Raw genomic sequence first — 21,028 nt, forward strand, 5'->3', positions numbered from 1 at the left:
CAGCGACATGTGACTGGCTGATTAGATTATCTGTCTGGAAACTGTAGAAAAGGCTCCCTTTCCTTTAGAAGCTGCAGAAATGTGAGTTGAACCCCATAAAAACGGGGCTTTTCCTCTTTGCTTTCCCCCTTTGCAAAAGGAGCTTTGCTTTTCCTCCTTTGCAAAAAAAGCTGCAAAACGTTTAGCTGATCCTCCAAAAACAGGGTTTTTCCCTTTGCAAAAAAAGCTGCAAAACTTTTAGCTTATCCTAAAAAAACAGGGCTTTTCCCTTTGCAAAAAAGCTGCAAAACTTTTAGCTGATCCTCAAAAAAACAGGGCTTTTAGAGGAGGAAAACCAGAAAAATATTTTTTTTCTTGTTTCCTTCTCTAAAATTGAGGTGCGGCCTATGGTCCGGTGCGAAAAATACGGTATATGATAGATAGATAGATAGATAGATCAACTTCTAAATCAGCCTTTCTCAACCTTGGGTCCTCATATGTTTTTGGCCTACAACTCCCATCATCCCTAGGTAGCAGGACCAGTGGTCAGGGATGATGGGAGTTGTAGGCCAAAAACATCTGGACCCAAGGTTGGGAAAGGCTGTTCTAAATGCTTACATTAATTGAAACCAGATCCAAATCCCCTATTCAGTGCGTATGGAAAAACCCAGTCACTGCTTCTTTGAAGCAACACTGACCTGGAAATTTATGTTGTGCTCAAAACTCTCTTTACAATGTTCATCATACTCTAGCCAAGCCATGTCTGGCCCCAACTCCAGTTCCCGCTCCCCCTCCACTCCAGCCCCATATGGTCAGACTTACTGCTGTTGCTGGGAAGCGTCCGACTGCCACTGATGCTGTTGGCTGGGGGTGGAGAGAGAGACCGCACTGAGATGGTGTCCTCCTCTTGGGAGCAGCCTGCCTGGATTGCTCGGAGGTAGCTGTGGCTCCGGGAGCGAAAGTAACTGGGAAGAGGAAGGTCCAGGACTTCTACAGTGGCCGATTCTGCTTCGCTGTAGGCTGATTCACACATCCCCTCATATTGGTCGTTCAGCTCTGGTTCTCTCTCCTGCAAGAACAAAGCTGGTCATTCTCCTGCCAAAAGAACTTCCCAGATATGATCTCATGGGTTCCCCTCCCTTTTTGCTTGAATGCATTTATTGTGTTGGTAAAAATGTATGAATTTATAAGTGAGTATGTGGAATGAAGTGGTTGAAGGCTCTTCTCTTCAAATCAGAAATGGGGAACATGTGGCCCTCTAGATGTTGGTGGACAACAGCTTCCATTATCCATGGCCATTGGAGCCTCCCAGCAGGAGCCAGTGGGAGCTATTGTCCAACAAGATCTGGAGAGCCATAGGTTCCCCATTCCTGCCCTAAATAATGTACTGTTGGCTTTTGACACAGGTCCATTTTTTCTTGACTTCAAAGCAGGAGAAGCACAACTTGTAGCCGAGATAGCGATACAGGCCACCAGCTCTGCTACGTTCTTGTTTGTGAGGTGCTTGTCTGTACCTGTGCTTTGGCATTGCCAATCAGGCAGCAGAAGAGCCAGGAGGTTCACCAAGCCTGTGATGATGGGTCACCACCATACATTGCTTCTGGGTTGTACTCAAGCTTGGTGTATCACAAGCTGGGCAAGGATGCTGTGAGACTAGTTCAATGGTGATATAAAGTTATTTGAGATCCTCAAAGGATGGGGACATGGAATTTCTGTGAATGAGGATGTTACAATGCCCAGGTAAGCTCATGGAGAAAGAATTCAAAAGTGCATTAATCACTCTGTGATGCTCAACAACTCTTAAGCTTCCACTTATGTCCCCAAATCTAATAATCTATTCCTGGGTCGTGTTTATAATTGGGAAGGATTAATTCTATTCATTTCACTAAAGCCTATCATATTTACATCCAGTTCTATGCTAAAAGATTCTTCTCAGATTATACAGAGGAACACAGCAGGGGCTAATGTTTTCCCTCCTATTCCAGCTGTTCCTACATAGCATTTGTCCTAAAGCCCTTTCAATATGATGCTGATGCTTTCTCATGTTTGTTAATAAAGCCCAGTTTTCGCCACTAACCTTGGTGTGGCTGACACCAGTTGAACAAGATATCCATATATTAAAACCTTCGTAGGGAATCAGTGCATAATAAACAACAATTTAAACTGAAGCAGTAAGGGCCACTTGTTTTCTTAACCTAACCCAGTTTATTTTTTTGTCCTTTTTCCTGATCCCTCCATACATGGCATAAATCTTTAAGATGGGTTCCTTCTCTGATTTCCAAAGGTATCCTTCATATCTACTGATTTTGAGCCAGGTCAGACCTTGTCACAGGAAGATTTAGCTTGAGCCTCACTTCAGCACTGAAAGGCAACAGGGAGCATCTGCCACCACCAATCCACCTTGGAATAAGATGCGGACTCTCTGCTACTTCACTCAGCTCATCCCAGTTTCTCTTACCTCCTCTCAACAGGCAGCCCAGCCTCAAATATTGCGCAATGGTCTCTAAAAGGCAGCAAAAAGTTTGATATCCAGTGAGCACGTTAAAGTGCTGGGAAAGAATCCTGCCTGGGACTTTGGAGAGCTGATGGCAGCCACTGCAGCCAGTACTTAGATAGGTGGATCAGTGGCTTGGATGTATAAGGTAACTTCATTTGTGCATGTAAGGGGCAGTAGAAGATTTGTCAGATGACGGTACCTGCTCTCCTTGTGTAAATATCTGTGGGATAAATGAGGGTTGTCCAAACATCTGGAAGAAAGAGTTGGAGAAGATTAAAGTGTGAGGGATGGGGATTTCACTGCTTCTGTACAGAAGCACTCAACAGGAATCACAGCGTGACAGTGGTGACCATGTAACAGTTTTGGTCCATGACATCCAACCCAAAGGCTCATGAGGAAGCTAACCAAGCACAGTGAAACAAAAATCAACACAACCAAAACAAACAAAAAGATCAGCCCCTGGTTACAGTGAACACTTGGACAAAAACTAATTTTAATACCAGGGTGATCAGCCAACCTTTCACAGTTTATAGCAAAATCCTACTCTCCAATTGCCACGAATAATACAAAATCTTGAAGTCCAGATAATAGTCAGGAATTGTCTGGGAACTGGAAAAGAGGCACAGAGCTCCACAATATTGGTACTTAGTTTCTATTGCCCAATCTGAGTCTTTACAGATCGTAGCATTCTAGATGCTCTTCTAACAAGGTCATTCAAAAAATCATGAGCACAATTCCTACACCCAGAACGGCTGTGTTTGTATATTGATTAGTTCTTCTCACCACCAATAGACTGGTCCTCATCAAGCTACCATTGATACTAGTATTTTCAATTTAATCTACTAGGATACACATAGTGCAGGTATTATATTGATTGCTTTGTCAGACCCTTACCACCACATTATGAAGATCTAGTCAAGAAACAGCAAAACACCTGGACCCATTGTAGGCAAGATGCTCCTTTATCATAGCTATGATACCCTGTTTAATGACAAACAGGGCTCCTCACCTGAGTTATCTGTCTTAGCAAGTAGCACACTCCCCAGCAGACTGGTTGTTACCAACACATTACATTTCTCTCATTCTTTTCCTTTCTATTCTATCAGCTATTCAGATCTGCATAGAGTTAACCTACAAGTCTGTGGAGAATGATTATGCTAGTAAAGCATAATCTAAGTAGAAGAGCTTGGATTCAGAATTCTTAATAAAAGGCCTGAGCCTGTGTATATTTACTTTGGAGGAACTTCTGCTGAGTTCAGTGGGACTTATTCCCAAAGAAGTTGCGTAAGGTTGGAGCCTTAGATGGGGTTGTACATCCCACCTGGTCTCAGCAGGAATAGCTGTGTGGTCCAATTTGAGAACTCTTAAGACTGGGTGCACATGGTAGTTACTCTTCATTAAAATGGAATTGATGAAGTAGATTCCAGAACTTCTCATTTCCCTCATGCTGGAAAAAAAATCTAGGAAATATAATCCAAACTGAGCCATTGAGAAATGTATTCGGAACAAAGGAAGTTCCTTTGCAATTTTCTTGGTGCTGAATTAATCAGATTGTGATAGGAAAATACACCCATTCTCATTTTTTGTTGTTGTGGAAAAACGGCCACATTAGCCATTTCTAAGTGCTTGTTAGAGAGATAACACTGTTCAGAAATGAAAGCAGGTTTGTGCATATGGTAGGAAATGAAAACCTTTTGAAAATTCAAAAATTAACATTTGGTTTAAAACGACAATCTAAGAACCTGCTTGCTTAAAATGGCAAAGGTTAATGTTGGTATTTTGTATAGATGCCTATCTCCTATCATATGCATATCAATTTTCATGTAATTTGGGTTTAAATGGCTCATGAGTAATTGTATTTCCTTCTTTCGCTTCAGGCGTTAGCAGTATCTCTAGGATGCAGCTTCTTTATGGAAAGCCCTGAAGAAATAACATCTCACAGATTCCCACACAGCCAGGATAAAATTCACAACATTTCAACCACAGCAGAAGCACATGTCCATGAGCAAAATTTGAGGGCTGGGCTCATGGATTACTGGTAGACTGGCTCAGTGGTCAATTGTATCAATAGAGAATCATGTCATAGTGATCTCCTTTCAACAATGCTGGCAGATTTGAAACACCCCCCCCCCCCAAAAACACTACTACAATTGTGAATCAGGGTTGGCTCCAGGTTTGAGAGGGTGGGCCTATGGGTGGTATTCAACTGCTTAGAGTAGACCCATTGAAATTAATGAACCGTAAATTAGTTACGTTTGTTAACTTCAGTGGGTTTACTATGAGTAGGATTATTCCGCCCTATGCTTTTGATATGCTTGTGCATTTTCATTACCCTGTTTTTGCTCTGGCTTGTAAATTGCTTTGGGGATGTGTGTGTGTGTGTGTTGGGAAGTGATACAGAAATGTAACAAACTCATACCTTTCTTCTACCTGAGCCTTAGAAGGATAATGTGCTTGCTACTCTTAAAGGAGTGACTAAGGGAAGTAGTAATTTAGCGAAATGAGTTTGACGCTCTTGATTTGCAACATCCAAGACATAGTTGCTGATTGTTTCTTACTGGACAAATATAATATAGCCTCTTTCCTGAGGATCTCAAACAGCTTCACAAAGTATTTTTTTATATAAAGGGGGAGACAACAGACAAATGGAAGGTATTGACAAATATCACAAAAGCAAATATTGTGCCCGTATTTGAATCTCACATGTGATCCATCCCTTGTGGTCCAGAGTCAATGCTGGTCTTCCAGTAAAATGTATTAATAACTTCTGCTTGGTGGTGTGTTTACTCAGTATACATGAACACAGGATTTTGATGTCATTCTTGATCTTGTGAAGATTTTGACCAGATGGCTAAACCCACTTTTCAAAGACATACACACACACACACACACACACCAGACACAAAGCAAGACAAGGCTCCTGTGCTTTGAAGAGCTGGCTAGAAGATGGATATCTGCCCCCCCCAGCACTTGCTGGGACCCCCCCCCCTTCTACACAACTATGAAAGGTGCAAGCCCTCTTTTTCACTTAATTGCCTCAGTCACTCTTTCAACATGTGTTCAAGTATTGCCACAAGATCCAGCCCTTGGCGCCAATGATTCTAGAACAGCTAAAGAGTGTGTGGGATAGCTCTTTGCATTCCCCTGTGCAAGAGTGTCTGTGAAAGATATACACACTGTGTGAAAGAAAGATGTGCAGCATGTATGCATGTGTGAGAGTGATGTGGGTGTAGTGTTCATGCAAGTGTGTCAGGGAGTGTGGAGTAGCTCCATGCACTGCCAGCTTTGACCTCACCCACTTTAGTTTTGTTCCCACATGGGCAAATTCAGGAAGTTAAGTCAACCAGTGGCTGTTAGCTACAGGGAACCTCCAGCTTCAGGTGCCAGTTGCTGGGGGACAAGCAAACAGAAGGGGAGGGTTGTCACCTCCATACCTTGCTGGCTTCCTGGAGGCATCAGCTTGTTCATTGTCTGATCCTAGACACTAGATTAGATAGAACTTTATTCTGATGCAGCAAGGTTCATCTTATCATCCTATATACTAATAGTGAACTGATGATAATAATAATAATAATAATAATAATAATAATAATAATAATAATAAACCAACAACACATATTGCCTTTGAACCTCTTCTGAGATATTTGTGCTCAAGTACTGTATTTACAGCAATCGGAAGCAGAAGAGATTGACTTCACATTTTAGCCACTGTGGGTTCATATTTGAATTACAAATGTGGGAAATGCAAAATTTGTCCTTCCCCACTCTCAGGCTGGCCCTCCTTGGTGCTGCGAACTGCTGGCTCTTACCTGGTTGATGCAACTGGACTCATTAAGGTTGTCTGCGATCTGGTTGTATTCTTCCTCCCAGCTTGGGAATTTTGGAGGCAAAAGGATCTCCACCGAATCAAGGCGGTCCAGACTCCTGTGGAATGAGGACAGAGAGTCCGAGATGATGATCACAAGAACAACAGGAGAGGCAAAATCAGTTGTGGATCTCGGTGACAATCAGGTATTGCCAGAGCTCCCTGCACACTGCAGATCTGTCAGAGTTACCAACTAATGCATCTCAAGCCTTGCCTAACACAAATCATCCTCTGCTCTACTTAACACTAGGCTGTTTTAGAAGACATGGAAGCAAAAACAAATAGAGCATTTAAAGATTAATCAATACACTCCAGCCATGTGACATTAGGAAGGCACCCTCCCAAATCAGCTATCTAGGGCCTTCCGGCATGACCATTTTTGGTGCTATAAATACACATTTGTTGCAGACAGTCTGCAGGCAGATAGTCCCCCCCTCTTTTTTTTTGCTTGGTTATTGTAGTGTCCAAGCACTCATAGTGCAATATTTTGTACCTAGGGAAAACGCTATACTTTCCCAGGACAGTAAATCACTATGTAGAATACAGTTGTGCAGGTCTATTAGATGTTGTAATTAGTAATCAGCTCCTCCTCTTTCAACATATGGATATTGTTGGGTAATGGTTTTGCTTTGTTTACCATTTCCCCTCAGATCTGCTCTTTCTTCATTGTCCTGCCCTTGTGCAAGAACAAGCATGTTGTCAGATGTTTAAAGGGGAACAAACAGCGGCACGGCCAATTTGCCAGAAGCAAGACTATCCCTTCCAGGATGTACCAACAACAAATTGTGCTACTGTCACCTAAAATCTTGGTTATGGAAATAAATCACACAATGGATGTTGTGTATTGATTCAATGGTTTTTATATCTGTATTACTATTGTCTGTATTCGCATTAGGGTAAAGTAACTGCCTTTCTGTTCCAGAAGGAACAGCTACTCATTTAAGCTGCTGTATCCTCAGTCTTATTGGTTCCCACCAAAAGGCAGCTTTTGTGATTGCTTGAGATTGTTCCCTCCAAAATGTATCCTTTCTAGCCAGTCTTCTGTCCCTATAAATGTAGCTTCCCTCTCCTCAGTCTCCAGTCTTGTTTGCCTGAATAAAGAGTGTTACGTGAAGAAGCTGTCTCCTGCCTGCTATGTCAGAAAGCTTAAATCACTTACTGAAATCACTAACCCCACGCTACAACAATGGATAAAATGTACTTATGGAACCAGTGGGGGGATTTTCTTCCGAAGCAAATAGCAGTGTCAAAGGGGCAATTTTGATCAGGACTGCAGCATGAGAGACAATGGTTAATCTCCCCCTTCTCATCTGCTGCAATGCCAGTCTCCCAATGCCAGTGGCTACTACTGGTATTTTTTTTAAGGAGGCTGGTGCATTAAGGCAAATGGAGGCACTATCCCACCAGTTTCAGCCTGTCTGTGGCCAGTCTCCATTTTCCTGCCTTCTTTCTTACAGCCAGTCAGAGGGTGGCGCTGTCTGCCATTGGCTCTGGCTCCAGTACCCACCAGTACCCATGGCCACCAGTCGTTGCTAAATACACATTTAACACTGCGTCTTGTTTGGCTCTCACTTGTCACAAGGAAAGGCTTACAAGAACAGACAAACAAACTAGGCTGAAGAAGAAGCACAAAATGGCCACTGGGTGACAGCCACGCTCCACATACAGCCAGAGCACGTCACATAATAGCTTGTACTTGTCATGCTGAAGAATGAAGCTGCAGGGGAGCGCTTGCTCTCTCAAACTCATTTTGCTTAGCACATCTCCAAGACTCCAACAGGCTGCATTTAAAACAAAACTCATTGTCGTTGCTAGAAAACTGATAGCTGAGCAAATAATGGCAGGGCCGTAGCTTGGTGGTGCAGTGCATGCTCCAATTGCAGACAGTCTCAGCTTCTGTCCTGAGCCGTTCCATGCAGGTGTGGGAAAGACTCCTGTCTGAAATTCCGGAGAGTGCTGTTAGTCACTGCCCATCGTTCTCCAACCTAGTGCCCTCCTGATATTTTTGATTATAGCAGGGCCAAGAGTCAGAGATGACAGGAGTTCAGAACATTCTGAAGGCATCAGGCTGGGGAAGGGGATACTGTGATATATAGACCAATGGCCCATCTCTTTGCAAGGTCGATTTATGAGAATTGTTCACTAATAAGTGTGCTTAGGACTGAAGTGTTTACATTATTATTGTTATTATTATTGGTGTGATCCTAAACACATGTGGCACTGTGTCTAGAACCACTGAGCCCCTTGGGTTTGCTGATCAGAAGGTTGGCGGTTCGAATCTGCGCAATGGAGTGAGCTCCTGTTGCCCAGCTTCTGTCAACCTAGCAGTTCGAAAGCATACCAGTGCAAGAAAATAAATAGCTACCACTGTGGCAGAAAGGTAAACAACGTTTCTGTATGCTCTGGCTTCCGTCATGGTGTTCTGTTGCGCCAGAAGCGGTTTAGTCATGCTGGCCACATGACCTGGAAAGTTGTCTGTGGACAAACGCCGGCTCCCTTGGCCTGAAAGCGAGATGAGTGCCACAACGCCCATAGTCGACTTTGACTGGACTTAACCGTCTAGGGGTCCTTTACCTTTACCTATTATTATTACAGTAGTGTGATCCTAAACATGTTTATTAAGAAGTATTTTATTTATTTAGTATTGGCCTATTTGCCCAATCCTCTAGGTGATACACGACACAAATCAAGCAATCCAATAAACTATTAAATTGGAAGAAATAACATCAGCATGCACACATGCGCGTGCGCGCGTGCACACACACACACACACACACACTCACACACAGACAGACAATAATCCCATGGGACAAAAATAGAATGCCATGGTCAAAGTAGAGACTAAACTAATAATATGAGATTTAAGAGATTTAAAAAAAAATTACAGTGTTTAAAAAGCCAGGGTGAACATAAAGGTTTTTGCTTATGCCTAGGTACTTGTGCATTGGATTGCCAGATCTAACTCAGTCAATGTACCATTGTTCTTTTCAAGGAAGCTTTTTGACTGCTTAGGCTTTTGAAACCAAAAGGAAAAAAAGGATTGCATGGCCAGAATTATTGGCTTTTTTGTGAATGGCAGGACTCTTAATGTGCATACAGACCTCCATATATGCAGGTGCTGCCCTATCAACTTAAAATTGATACCTACAGAATTGATACCTTTATCAATGGATACCTTTGTCAGTACTGTTAGTCAAAGTGAGACAGAAAAGTTTTAGGAAAGGGCAACCAAAACAAACAAGGGGATGGAGTGACTACCCTGTGAGGAAAGGTTGCAGCATCTGGGATGTTTTAGATTGGAGAAGAGGCAAGGGCTCATCCAGACTTCCCTTGGTGCTGTGATTTCCAGGCACGGGCCTGAGTGGTTCTTCTTTAGTCCCTGCCACTTTCCCTTGGAAAACCCACTGTTTTCCTCTGAATCTGAACAAACATGAATCAGCTGAAAACCCACCTGCCATTCATTCCAATTCAGCAGTAAACAGTGGCTTTTCCTGGGGAAAGTGGAGGGACAAAATAAAAACCACTCAAACTTGTGCCTGGTAATCACGGCACAAACAAAATCCAGATGAGCCTTTGAGGTGACATGATAGAAGTTTATCAAATAATACACGGCATGGCGAAGTGGATGGAGAAAAGTTTTTCTTCTTTCCTAACATGGGAACATATGGGCACCTGAATGCTGGAAGATTCAGGACAGATAAAATAAAGTACTTCTCCATGCAGCACATAGTTAAGCTATGGAACTCATTCCCCCAAGATGTAGTGACGGCCACTGACTTGGATGACTTTAACAGAGGATTAGACAAATTAATGGAGGAGAAAACTATCAATGGCTACTAACCACAATGGCTATATTCTACCTCCTCTGTCAAAGGAAGCATGCCTCTGAATACCAACTGCTAGGACTCAGAAGTGGGGAAGAAGAAGAAGAAGAGTTTGGATTTGATATCCCGCTTTTCACTACCCGAAGGAGTCTTAAAGCAGCTAACATTCTCCTTTCCCTTCCTTTCCCTTCCTCCCCCACAACAAACACTCTGTGAGGTGAGTGGGGCTGAGAGACTTCAGAGAAGTGTGACTAGCCCAAGGTCACCCAGCAGCTGCATGTGGAGGAGTGGAGACGCGAACCCGGTTCCCCAGATAACGAGTCTACCGCTCTTAACCACTACACCACACTGGCTGTTGTGTTCAGGTCCTGCTTTCAGGCTTCCCAGAGGCTGGCCACTGTGAGAGCAGAATGCTGGACTAGTTGGTCCTTTTCCCTTCTTTTTATGTTCTTCTGCCCCCAAAGTTGCATCTATCAAAGCCCGTCAGTCTCTGTACATAGAACCTTAAGTACTTCTCTCAATTTAGTTAATGTATTTGTAATTTCATAAACACCCATTCCCACAACATCCTGGGCAACATGGTTCTAAATCCTCTTTGTGCTGGTATCTTGGCAGCTTGAACCGGGCTCCACAAAACCAGTACTTAAAATACACAAGCAACATTTATTTCTCAGTGGCCAGCAGATGGCACTAGGTCTTGCATTTTTTACAAACCAGCAAGACAGGTGACTTCCTTTATTGGCCGCTTACTAAAGCTATCAACAATTCTGCTGGAGCCTTGGCTACTACATTTAGCGTATGCAGGTTCTTTTTGAACTGAGATCCCCTGTGCCCTCTCAGGGGTGAATGAGCAGGGTACAGACAGGAGAAAGGTGGGGAGGAAAGTGTAAGACTTTAGATCTCTTCTATTAATCTACATGGAGAATAAAGTGCAGTTGGAGTCACCTTCCAGTCCAAGCCTCAATGGGAAGGAAACTGTCAAGGGCCACTTTGCATGAAGGAGATGTTCACAGGGATGCAGGTGAAATAAAATATTGGAAACAGGAGGGGCAATAAAGCTGTCTTAAACATTTTTCATACTAGTCCCCATGCTGACAGCAGGGCATGGAAACTTGTAGAATTCTATATATACTGGTTGTTGGAAACCAAAGGAAGGGAGAGCGCTCTTGTCCTTGGGTCCTGTTTGCTGCCTTTCCACGGGCATCTGGCCTGATCTTCTTATGTTCTTATGATGTCACTTTACACATTACAGCTGTGCTGGGAATCACCAGCCGCATGGAGGCTGTTTCCAGGACCTCCCATGTGGTGAATATAACTTACAGACTGGCTCTCATTTTGTTTATTTTTGTCTGAGGTCTTGCAATCCCTCTGTCCTAGCAGGGAGTAAGCACACCTCAACATCTTGTTCTAATAATTCTGTGGAACTTCCACCTCAACATCTTTTGCACCCTCATCCTTCTAACCATGACCGGGAAAATCAGCTGTGAAATGGTGCTCATCTCAGCCCTAGCTTAAGTGTACAAATGCACTTTAATCAAAGGTTCTGCGGGACCCACTATCAGGTACTAAATACGTGAATGGAACAATTATATAATGTGAAAAGCTTGGTCCTTAGGGTTGTGAGCAAATGAATCACAATTCTAGGTCGGCTTCAGAATACTATTCATGTGACAATGCCATTCTATCACCCACCGGTTTCAAATGGCCATATGGTCTCCATCTTCCCTACAGCCCTTTAAGCATCCCTGAGAAGGAAGAAGATGGATATAGCACATACTATATTTCATTGATTTGGATTGAATTGTGATAAACCCATACACACACACACACACACACACACACTCCAAAAACTAATCAAACTCATTACATACAGTATGTTAGCTGACTCACCAATGCCAGGATTTCTGTACTATCAACAACTGTTTTTGTGAATGAACACCATTAAGGATATAATTATTACCATCTCTGTCCCTTCTGCATTTCTTTTCCCTCTGAGCCCACTGTTTAATCTCAGCTCTACCCTCCACCATGTGCCTGTAACCCAGTAATAACCCATCATGCGTCTGACAAACTGAACAGTGAAATCTAGGAATGCCACAATAGATGTCAGTCTTTAAGGCACCTGAGCCATTGCCACCATGCCAAAGATGCAGGTATTCACAGAGCACCAGGTAACACTGAAATAAGAAGGCGGTACCTGTGGGTGGTGCTCTGCTCACTCAGTGACTGTTGAGTGGCTTTGAGGTAACTCTGCCTCCGTGCTGCAGTTTTGGGGGATGGCTTGGGGCTGGTTTCCGAGTCTTCGCTGTCGTCATCCCCCATGGCTTTGATATAACTCCCACTCCGCATGCGCCGGCATGGGATTTCATTGTCCTTGTCCCTAGTCAAGGTATTATTCCAGTCTCCCTGAGGCACCTGCAAAAGCAACAGAACACAGACATAGCATTTCGTAAGGAAAGGGGAAAAAAAGTGGGTGATGGAGGGACCGTTTGGAGATCTACAGAAGAGCAGGTCATCAACTCATCCAGTCCAGCCTCCTGTACCTATTTAACAGTGACAGGTTCCTGGGGCAACCGGACTGATGCAGGTAGGAAGGCCTTCGTAAACAACATGCATGTTACTACTAATGCTAAATGGAGTATGCACAAAGCAATTCCTTCTTGGTCAGCTTAGGCTGTGAAGCCTGACTTTTAGTCACCTCTTAGCCTACATTATCTGTCTTAACCTTTATAATGCCAGCTGTTAGTTAGTTAATCCTTAGCCTTGGCACGAAGTACTTGAAGTGAAGCATTTTGTGTTTTTGTTTTTACTGATCCTAAAGTCTCTGGTCCAAAATGCAATAACAGAACTGTCTTTCATAGCACATGGTCAAGGAAGAGAAAAGGAGTTTTATTTTCCCATCATGTGCCATCGTTGCTATATGTAGTCGGGGAACTCCCTGCTGACCTGACCAAAGGCTGATATGAGACAAAAGAGAAGGAAAATGCATTGTTTGAGGGGTGGCAGTTTTCCGTCCATTTACCTGGGAACAAAAAATATTGAACTTAGCAGGACTTATATCTGAGTAGACATGTAAAGCATTGTGCTGTAAGTGCCCAAATGAATTCTTCTTTTCTAATGTTGTTCCAGTGCATAATAATGACCTTGTCCCCCCCCCTAAACAGATTAAGAAGAGTTGTGCTGGATTGGACTAAGCATCCATCTCATCTAGCATGTTAGAAATGCAGAAAGCTGCCCTGCTATCTTTCTATGGCTGCATTCACATGCATTCAACATTTCCCTAAACTGTTAATTTCCACATTATATTTGAGCTTTCATATGACATTCAATGCACTTCCAGAAAATTAATGGAAATTAGTACACGTTTAGTGCTCATTTCAGATATTATTATTATTATTATTATTATTATTATTATTATTATTATTACAGCAAAATTCCATTTGCAGCTCCCTTAATCTGGAAAATCACTGGATTAAAGTGATGAAATTTGGGGCAGTATACCCACATACAGTTCTTTCACGTTGTTGTCATGTGTTAATGATGGGGGAACAGAAATACACAGGTGCAGAAAGAGTAGGGGAGCAATGACATTACCCAATGGTGTGAATGAAATTTAGCATGACATGACACAGTTCCGTAATGCAACTGGTACTGCATTATGAAAGGAACTTTAGAAAATGGAACAGAAGCACTAGCTTTATAATCAGAAAAAACTAACGCAATATTCCCCACATTTCAATGCACACTCTTTGTCCAACTAGCCCAGTTCACAGGAGTGGCTGGTGTGGTGGACCTGTGGAATTCTAACCTCACTGCCTCCATACCCTACCCCTACCCCGTTCCAGTAAGTGGCACAGCTGCAACACTGCCCTCAAATTAAAAGGATGTCCTCTGTAAATCAGGACACAAACAGAAAACAATGACTTTTATATTTAAAAAGTACAAAGAAACATAAATATGATTCTTTAAAATCTGTTGCAAGGCACATGCCCATCCTGAGCACATTGATCACAGATGAAAGTCGTATTCTTATATGATAAGGATGGAAAACATGTGGACCTACTGAGGTTGTTGGATGACAACTATCCTTCCTCACCATGTTGGCTAAGACTGATGGGAACTGGAGCTTAACAGCATCCAAAGGGCCCCAGGCTCCTCACTCTTGACATATGAGATCTGTACAGTCTCAGCACACAGAAAATATCATAAGGTTGCCTATTTGCATTCATTTCCAGGGCCACCAACCATCTGCCTCTACAGAGGATGGGAAAGTGGCAACAAAAGAAGTCCATGATGGGCTTGTGGGTGTTGCATTCTTCTGCCTGTTCTTGTAGAAAGCAAAAAGGCTCCAGTGACAGATCGCCCTAATAAGACTCCTGTATCTTGTTCTCCACAAACTACCGCTGGGGTGATTGGCTTTGACCTTTCCTAATGAAGGAGACACAAGCCTTCTGAAAGCATTTTACCACTAGCTGCCTTGGAGTCACGTCTGACTGGAGATTAGCCCATTTTGGGGGGGGGGAGAGATTTTCGACCTGCTTTTGCTTCAACTTGTTAATTTCACACCGGGAGGAAGGAAAAAAAAACCCTGCCTGCCTGGAGATGAAAAGCAGCTCTCCCAAGTGGCAGAACGCACTACTGCATGACCAATGTAAGGCTGGGGGAGGGAAAGAGCCGTCAGGTGTAATCAGGAATCATCTGAGAGCAGAGAGAAGCAGGCAGAAGGAAACCAAGGAATCTCTTTTGCCAGCTGCTAGCAGCCGAGTTGGAAGCTGCTTCTCACATTACGCTTTTAGGTGAACACTTCCCAAATCTGAAATAAATAAGTGTAAAGTGTGAAGGAGAGAGCCCCATGTTTAGGAAACACGTGCATTTGTTTCCGGAGCGGTAGCCGTCTTAGGCTGTGTACACATTACCGGATGAAAATGCAGCAAGGTTGTGTTTTCTCTCTCCATTAGAATCAAAGCTGGTTCAAGGGGAAAATGCATCAAAATCTGGCAATTCATAGGAAACAACAGGATGAATACATGATGGATGTGGATTGTGGTTAACATTGTGTGGATGCTGCTTTTCAAAGTAGTGGCAGGAGCGCACTGGATGCAGAGTAAGCCTAAGCAGGATGCTCCATTGTCAAACAGCTCTCACCACCAGAAAGTAATTTTGACCAAACATTAGGAAAGGAGAGCATATGGGTGTTCTTTCTTTCTTTCTTTCTTTCTTTCTCTCTCTCTCTCTCTCTCTCTCTCTCTCTCTCTCTCTCTCTCTCTTTCTTTTTCTTCCCCTCATTTTTTCACGTCTAATTTTACCCTGTGCACTATTGATATAGATATATATCAGTATATATCAATAAATAATAAAAAGGAAAGGAGAGCAGAGCTCTTGAACTGGGGCACTAGACTTTCCCACTATGGTGAGATGTATTTCTGCTTCTGTCTTAGTAATTCTTTCTAAATTTGCACCTGTAGATATAAATTAGCATGTGCTAATCTTTCCCCTTTTTTCCAGTGATGCATTTCCTCTTTGTTGGCGATGTGTGTATAACCATCATAAGTAGTCTTCCATGCTTCCAAACCATGTTTCTGAAGGGCTTTTCTGAACTGAATGTGTGACTTTGCTTTCTAGGAATGCATGTAACATATATGTATGTACATATATTTAAGTGTGTGCGCGCGCGTGTGCATAGACTTTGCAGACTCTCTGAAAGAGCAAAATTAAGTCATAAACTTTGTCATTGCTATCAGGAGGAGAAAAATTCAACAACCATTCCTTTCTCACAGTACTCTCTGATGTTCTCTACCAATTAGGCACAGTTCCTGATGGATGAAGAGGGAAGAAACTGAGCTGGAAAAGGACCAAATATATTTTGAGTGTGCAGCAGCAAGGAAGTGAGTGAAAAAAGGAGAGATGGGAGACCAGTATGGGCATATCAAGGTCAGAAAGCTCTTCTACTAGAAACTAGACCAACTCCATGCAGATGGAAGGGAGCAAATGGTGCAGTTTGCTAAAGACTGTGACACAGAGAGCCAGTGGGATCTCCCAGGAGCACAGTTTGGGTCTCTATTCTCAGCAAGGGAAGTGAGTCTCATTTAGTGGGACTGGTGCATAGAACACTGACCTCAGTTTTGATTTTCATCATCTGGAATTCTGCACACTGAAGAGAACCATAGATACCTTAATGTTATGCAGCCTTGTATTTACGGACAAGCCTTGCAGTCATAGGTGAGAAGGGACTGAAGGCAGGCAGGCAGGCAGGCAGGCAGGCAGGCAGGCAGGCAGGTAAATGTCAGAATTGCATGCTGGTGAGTGTAGAGGCTGGCAGAGAAGGGCTCTGATCCTCCTTTATGCCTGGTATAGAAACCAAGGAGCCCCTCCCATATGAAATTGCTATCTTCACCAGGTGGCACAAAGAGAATGAACACTCAGGGATTGGGAATCCATACTTGGAAGCGTTTACATGAAGCACATACCCAGTGGGCTCTGCCAGTTTTGTTCTGTATTGACTTAAATTGTATTTTTTTAAAAAAATACCCCCGCAATAAAAGAAATTCAAAAAGAGAAAAGGAAAGGCCAGTCCCCCACATCCAGCTAAAAAAGGAAGTGGGGTGTTGGAGGAAGGACAAATCTCTCCATCCCTCCGTTTCCAGCTGCCAGCAAAATAGTATTTTATTTATCTGTATATTTTGCTGACTAGTGCCTTTCAGGGTTTCAGAGCAATTTCACACAGTTGCTGTTTTGGGGTGGGGTTCAATCACATACTGGCAAATGCAAGTTGTGCAATTAAAGTTGATTTAGATATTGAGCAACAAAGCCACCCACAACCCCCAATTAAGATTTTTTTTCCCCAATAAGGAAAGTGATGGGAAAATGCACTGCAAAGTGTGGGATAACATTTGTTTGATGCAACATCATCTCCCAGCAAACAAATCATAATGAATGTTCAATAAATACCCAATGCCGTCCGATTTCCCTGCAAATAAATCAGGACAACTGCTCAATAAGCAGGTTGTCTGGAAGCAACCTTATTTACAAGGCTGCCTTGAAGCCAGCTGTAACATGGACAAAGGACAGGGAAGAGGATTCTGTTGCTGAGGATATGCACCTCTGTTTTATTTTATTTTATTTTATTTTACACTTTTGACAACTTCTCTTGTCATGGTGCAAATAATAGTTCCAATGATCTTAAATGCACTCAGGCTTCACATCAGAGCATATATTCTGGAGCTTCTCATAAACATCCCAGCTCACTTCTCTAAATTCACACACTCTGCCCTGCTATCATTCATTCACACAGAAATGCAGAAACCTATAGGCAGAGACAGACTCTTTGAAATGTGCCACAGAATGATTAGATGCAATCAGCAAACAGGGACCCTGCCTCTTTAATATTACACTGAAGAGAGATTTCCCCAGCTATAGCTTCTTTCACTCTGGTAGCACAATGCTATGAAAAGCTGCCTCTGATGAAATTCCTTCTTCTAAACAACTGCAAAAACTCGACCCTCTCTTACAGCTGCTCACCCTATTTCAAAGGCTCAAGTCATTCTGCCCATGGCACTGGCTTAGCTATCATGATGTAGTTGGCTATGATAACTGAAAACAGGGCTACCACTCCATGCTGGAAGCACTGACAGGGTCATTCATAAATGCTCTCAAATCCTGCCATTCTATTGTCAAGAATGGGGTAGACAACTCTCCCCTGCCCCACATTGAGGACCACATTCTACCTGCAGTAGTCTTTTTGAGTCACATACTGATTGTGGGCAAAACTGAAGCCCGCAATCACAGGACCAGAACCGTAAGTGCATGGAGTTACCATTTTCTCGCTTTCTCTGCTAATCACATTTCCCTCATTCTTTCTGCTACCTAGCAGCAGTCAGTGGAATGATGGTGCTTACATGACCTCCCATCACCTGGCATTATTGTGGCTTACTGGGAGGGAGAATGGCAATATGGCAGTGGGGTCAGCATGGTGCAAACACATTGGCATGTTTACACTGCACTGACCTCACCACCAACTTGCCCTTTCCCCTCTTCCTCCTGGTAAGTTGCAGTGATGCTGATGACAGGAGGTCAAGTGAATACTGCTGTCTCACTGCCTGCTAGTGTTGCCATCCGCTTTTCCTTATCTCTTCTGTCTTTTTGATACCTTCTTCTCCCCTCCCCCATTTCCCCATGGGCTGCCAGTGGAGGAATAGGTCACCCTTGCCAGAAGTGCGAAGCAATTGCTTACAGAGGGCTTTTGACAGTTGGCCACAGATTGCACATCCTTGGCCTAGATTAACAATGCAAATGATGGAAGGGAATTCCATTGAGTTTCAAGGTGGGCAGAATCTAGATTTATGAATAGTTTTATGAATAAGGGCCATGTTCCTCAAAGAGCCAGCCCATTCTCTTTCACATAACCAGAATCTAGAAAATAAAGCCTTTTTTTTCAGTTTATAAACAACAGTCACATAGCTAATCCCTTTGAGATTTTCAGTTTGTGACTAATTTTCAGATTTCTATTCATCTCTCACTGGAAAACATCTGTATTTAAAAAAACAAAACCCTGCCTTGATTGTTTACCTGGGAATATCAATGATGGTCTGTGACATCATATAATGGATCTTTCAACTGAACAGTATTTGCATATAAAATAGGCATGCATTCATTTTAGCTGATCAATTAATACTTTTTGTTGATTCGTCATTCATCAAACTCCTATGGAACCTTTTGCTTACAGTCAAAGAAAGCTTCATTGGGAAGGTGAGTCCATGGAAATTAGGAACCTGCCCCAACAAGTGCAGTCCTAATCCAGGAATATGATTAGTAGAGTTGCTAGTCAACTGGGCATGCGCCAGGACTCTCAAGGAGAGGGAAGTTCATTGGGGAAAGAGTGAGAAGACTCAAGGAAGAACACAAGACACAGAAATGACAACACAAAAGGCAAGGCAGCAAGAACTGCAGAGTTCACCCAGTACATTTTGTTCCACCACATGGCTCTATCATGCTACTGGGGAGTAGACAAGTGGAGGGATGGCTTGAATGCAAGTGGAGAAAAACTCCAGGTGAATGCAACCCAAAAAACCAAATACAACCCCCCAAAAGTACTTTGCTGCCTCCTTTGCATCCTCACTATGCCACCCAGGGGAGCTTTTCTGGGTAGTACAGGGCCTTTATACTTTGGCCCAAAGGAGGTGGAGGAACTGACAGTGGCCCACTGTGACCTGCTTTATGAAGCCATTTAGTTAAGCTGTATGAGAAGTTATGAACTTTACTGCAGATATTTGGTACCGATTTAATTTTGTGGCTACATCCTAGGAGAAGGAAAGAAATGTTGTTGTTGACATTCCCAAGTTTTTGAACCTAAGCATGCCAACCGAGTTTTCTACTCTATACTTTGCCCCCCCCCCTTCCAAAACCCTTCTTGGTGCACTAAGGATGCTATGCCTTCAGCGCATGCCTGACTGACCAATCATCTCTGTGGAAGCTCAGCACCAAGAGGATTATTCTGCTCAGGAAATGTATGCTTCTCGAGAAGTTATTAATTACCTATTATTTCTATCCTAGGATAATGAGTGGGTTGGAGAAAAGGGGGGGGGGGAGAGAGAAGAGGAAGCTTCGAGCACTGCAGCGAATCTCCCATTGCCACAAATGTGCCAGGAGCATCCCCTGATCACCCAAAGAAACAGAGCGTAAACAGAAAGAGAGAAGCAGCTGAGTGGAAAATCCACCTTCCAGTCTGAGGGCTTCTGCAGCAAAGAGACTCTCTGGAGTCAGCTAGTAAAGAAAATTTAAGGATAGGGTTCTCTATGTATTATACAAAGAACATGTATCTGGATTCCCACAGATACATGTTATGGAGAATATAAGTTGAGTGTTTAATTTGCATAACAACCAGCCATTATGCACAATCACTAGACGTTATGGAGAATGTGTATATAATCTATCCATGAAGAGGGAATTGTGCACATTCTCCAGATACTTGAAAGACAGGCCCTAGGGAATGTGCATATATCAACTGAACTTTGGACATTCCCAGGCCATTATGCCATTATTCCCAATAGGCTTTGGTGGATGTGAACATCTCAGTTGAATTTTGTACATTATCAGGCTAGTATGCATAATCTCCAACAGATCTTGGGGGGGGGGGGTGAGCATATGTCAACTGCACTTGGTACATTCTCTGGGCAATATGCACATTCTCCATTTAGTATGCATAATCTCCCCCCCCCCCTATCACTTGTTCAGAAGTATGCACTCTGTGAGGTCAGAAGGAATGGAAATTCAGAAAAGTATAGAAGGTGATAATTATGTTTTGAACAATGGTCATTCACAAAATGACAACACAGACATTCTGTCATTAGCACATTTAGTGCTGCAACCTCTCCCAATCTATGTAGCTGCAATATGATTCATGCATCTGATATAGTGGACTGTGGTCCAAAGAAAGCTTATGCCATAATAAATTTGTTAGCCTTAAAGGTGCCACAAACCTCTTAGTTGTAATGTGACAGTGACAGTGAGAGTGAGCAGACAAACTGTCTCAGTTAAAAAAGAAAGCCAGCAATAACACAGATTGCTTCAGGTTCTAAATTCATTCTTACGGAAAGTGAAGGATTTGTCTTTCCCCTCAATGATATTGCCATGTAGCTGTATTGGTTGACTATATGATGTCAGTCACTATGTTGATGAGGTGATCCCTGGTTGGTTGGTTGGTTGGTTGGTATCACACAAGAGAGAAGCCTTTCACTATTAAAGCAATGGGAGCTGAAGCAGCCACAGATCGAGATAATAATAATAATAATAATAATAATAATAATGAATTTTTTATTTATACCCCGCCCTTCCCCGCCAAACCGGGCTCAGGGTGGCTAGCACCAA

At 42.9% G+C, this 21,028-nt stretch overlaps 1 protein-coding gene across 2 annotated transcripts in view; it reads right to left on the reverse strand.

Moving 5' to 3' along the window:
- Nucleotides 1-21,028, reverse strand: part of DLGAP4 (DLG associated protein 4) — a 125,269-nt gene that overhangs the window by 69,210 nt on the left and 35,031 nt on the right. The window contains exons 3-6 of one of the 2 annotated variants that reach the window (XM_033153323.1): nt 12,363-12,580; nt 6,286-6,400; nt 2,676-2,726; nt 802-1,048 (exon numbers count right to left, since the gene is read on the reverse strand). In XM_033153323.1, coding sequence (XP_033009214.1) covers nt 802-1,048; nt 2,676-2,726; nt 6,286-6,400; nt 12,363-12,580 — 631 coding nt within the window. The remainder of the gene's footprint in view (nt 1-801; nt 1,049-2,675; nt 2,727-6,285; nt 6,401-12,362; nt 12,581-21,028) is intronic. The other variant, XM_033153324.1, reaches the window with a different exon arrangement.

This window comes from Lacerta agilis, chromosome 6, assembly GCF_009819535.1.
Source record: "Lacerta agilis isolate rLacAgi1 chromosome 6, rLacAgi1.pri, whole genome shotgun sequence".
Classification (NCBI taxonomy): domain Eukaryota; kingdom Metazoa; phylum Chordata; class Lepidosauria; order Squamata; family Lacertidae; genus Lacerta; species Lacerta agilis.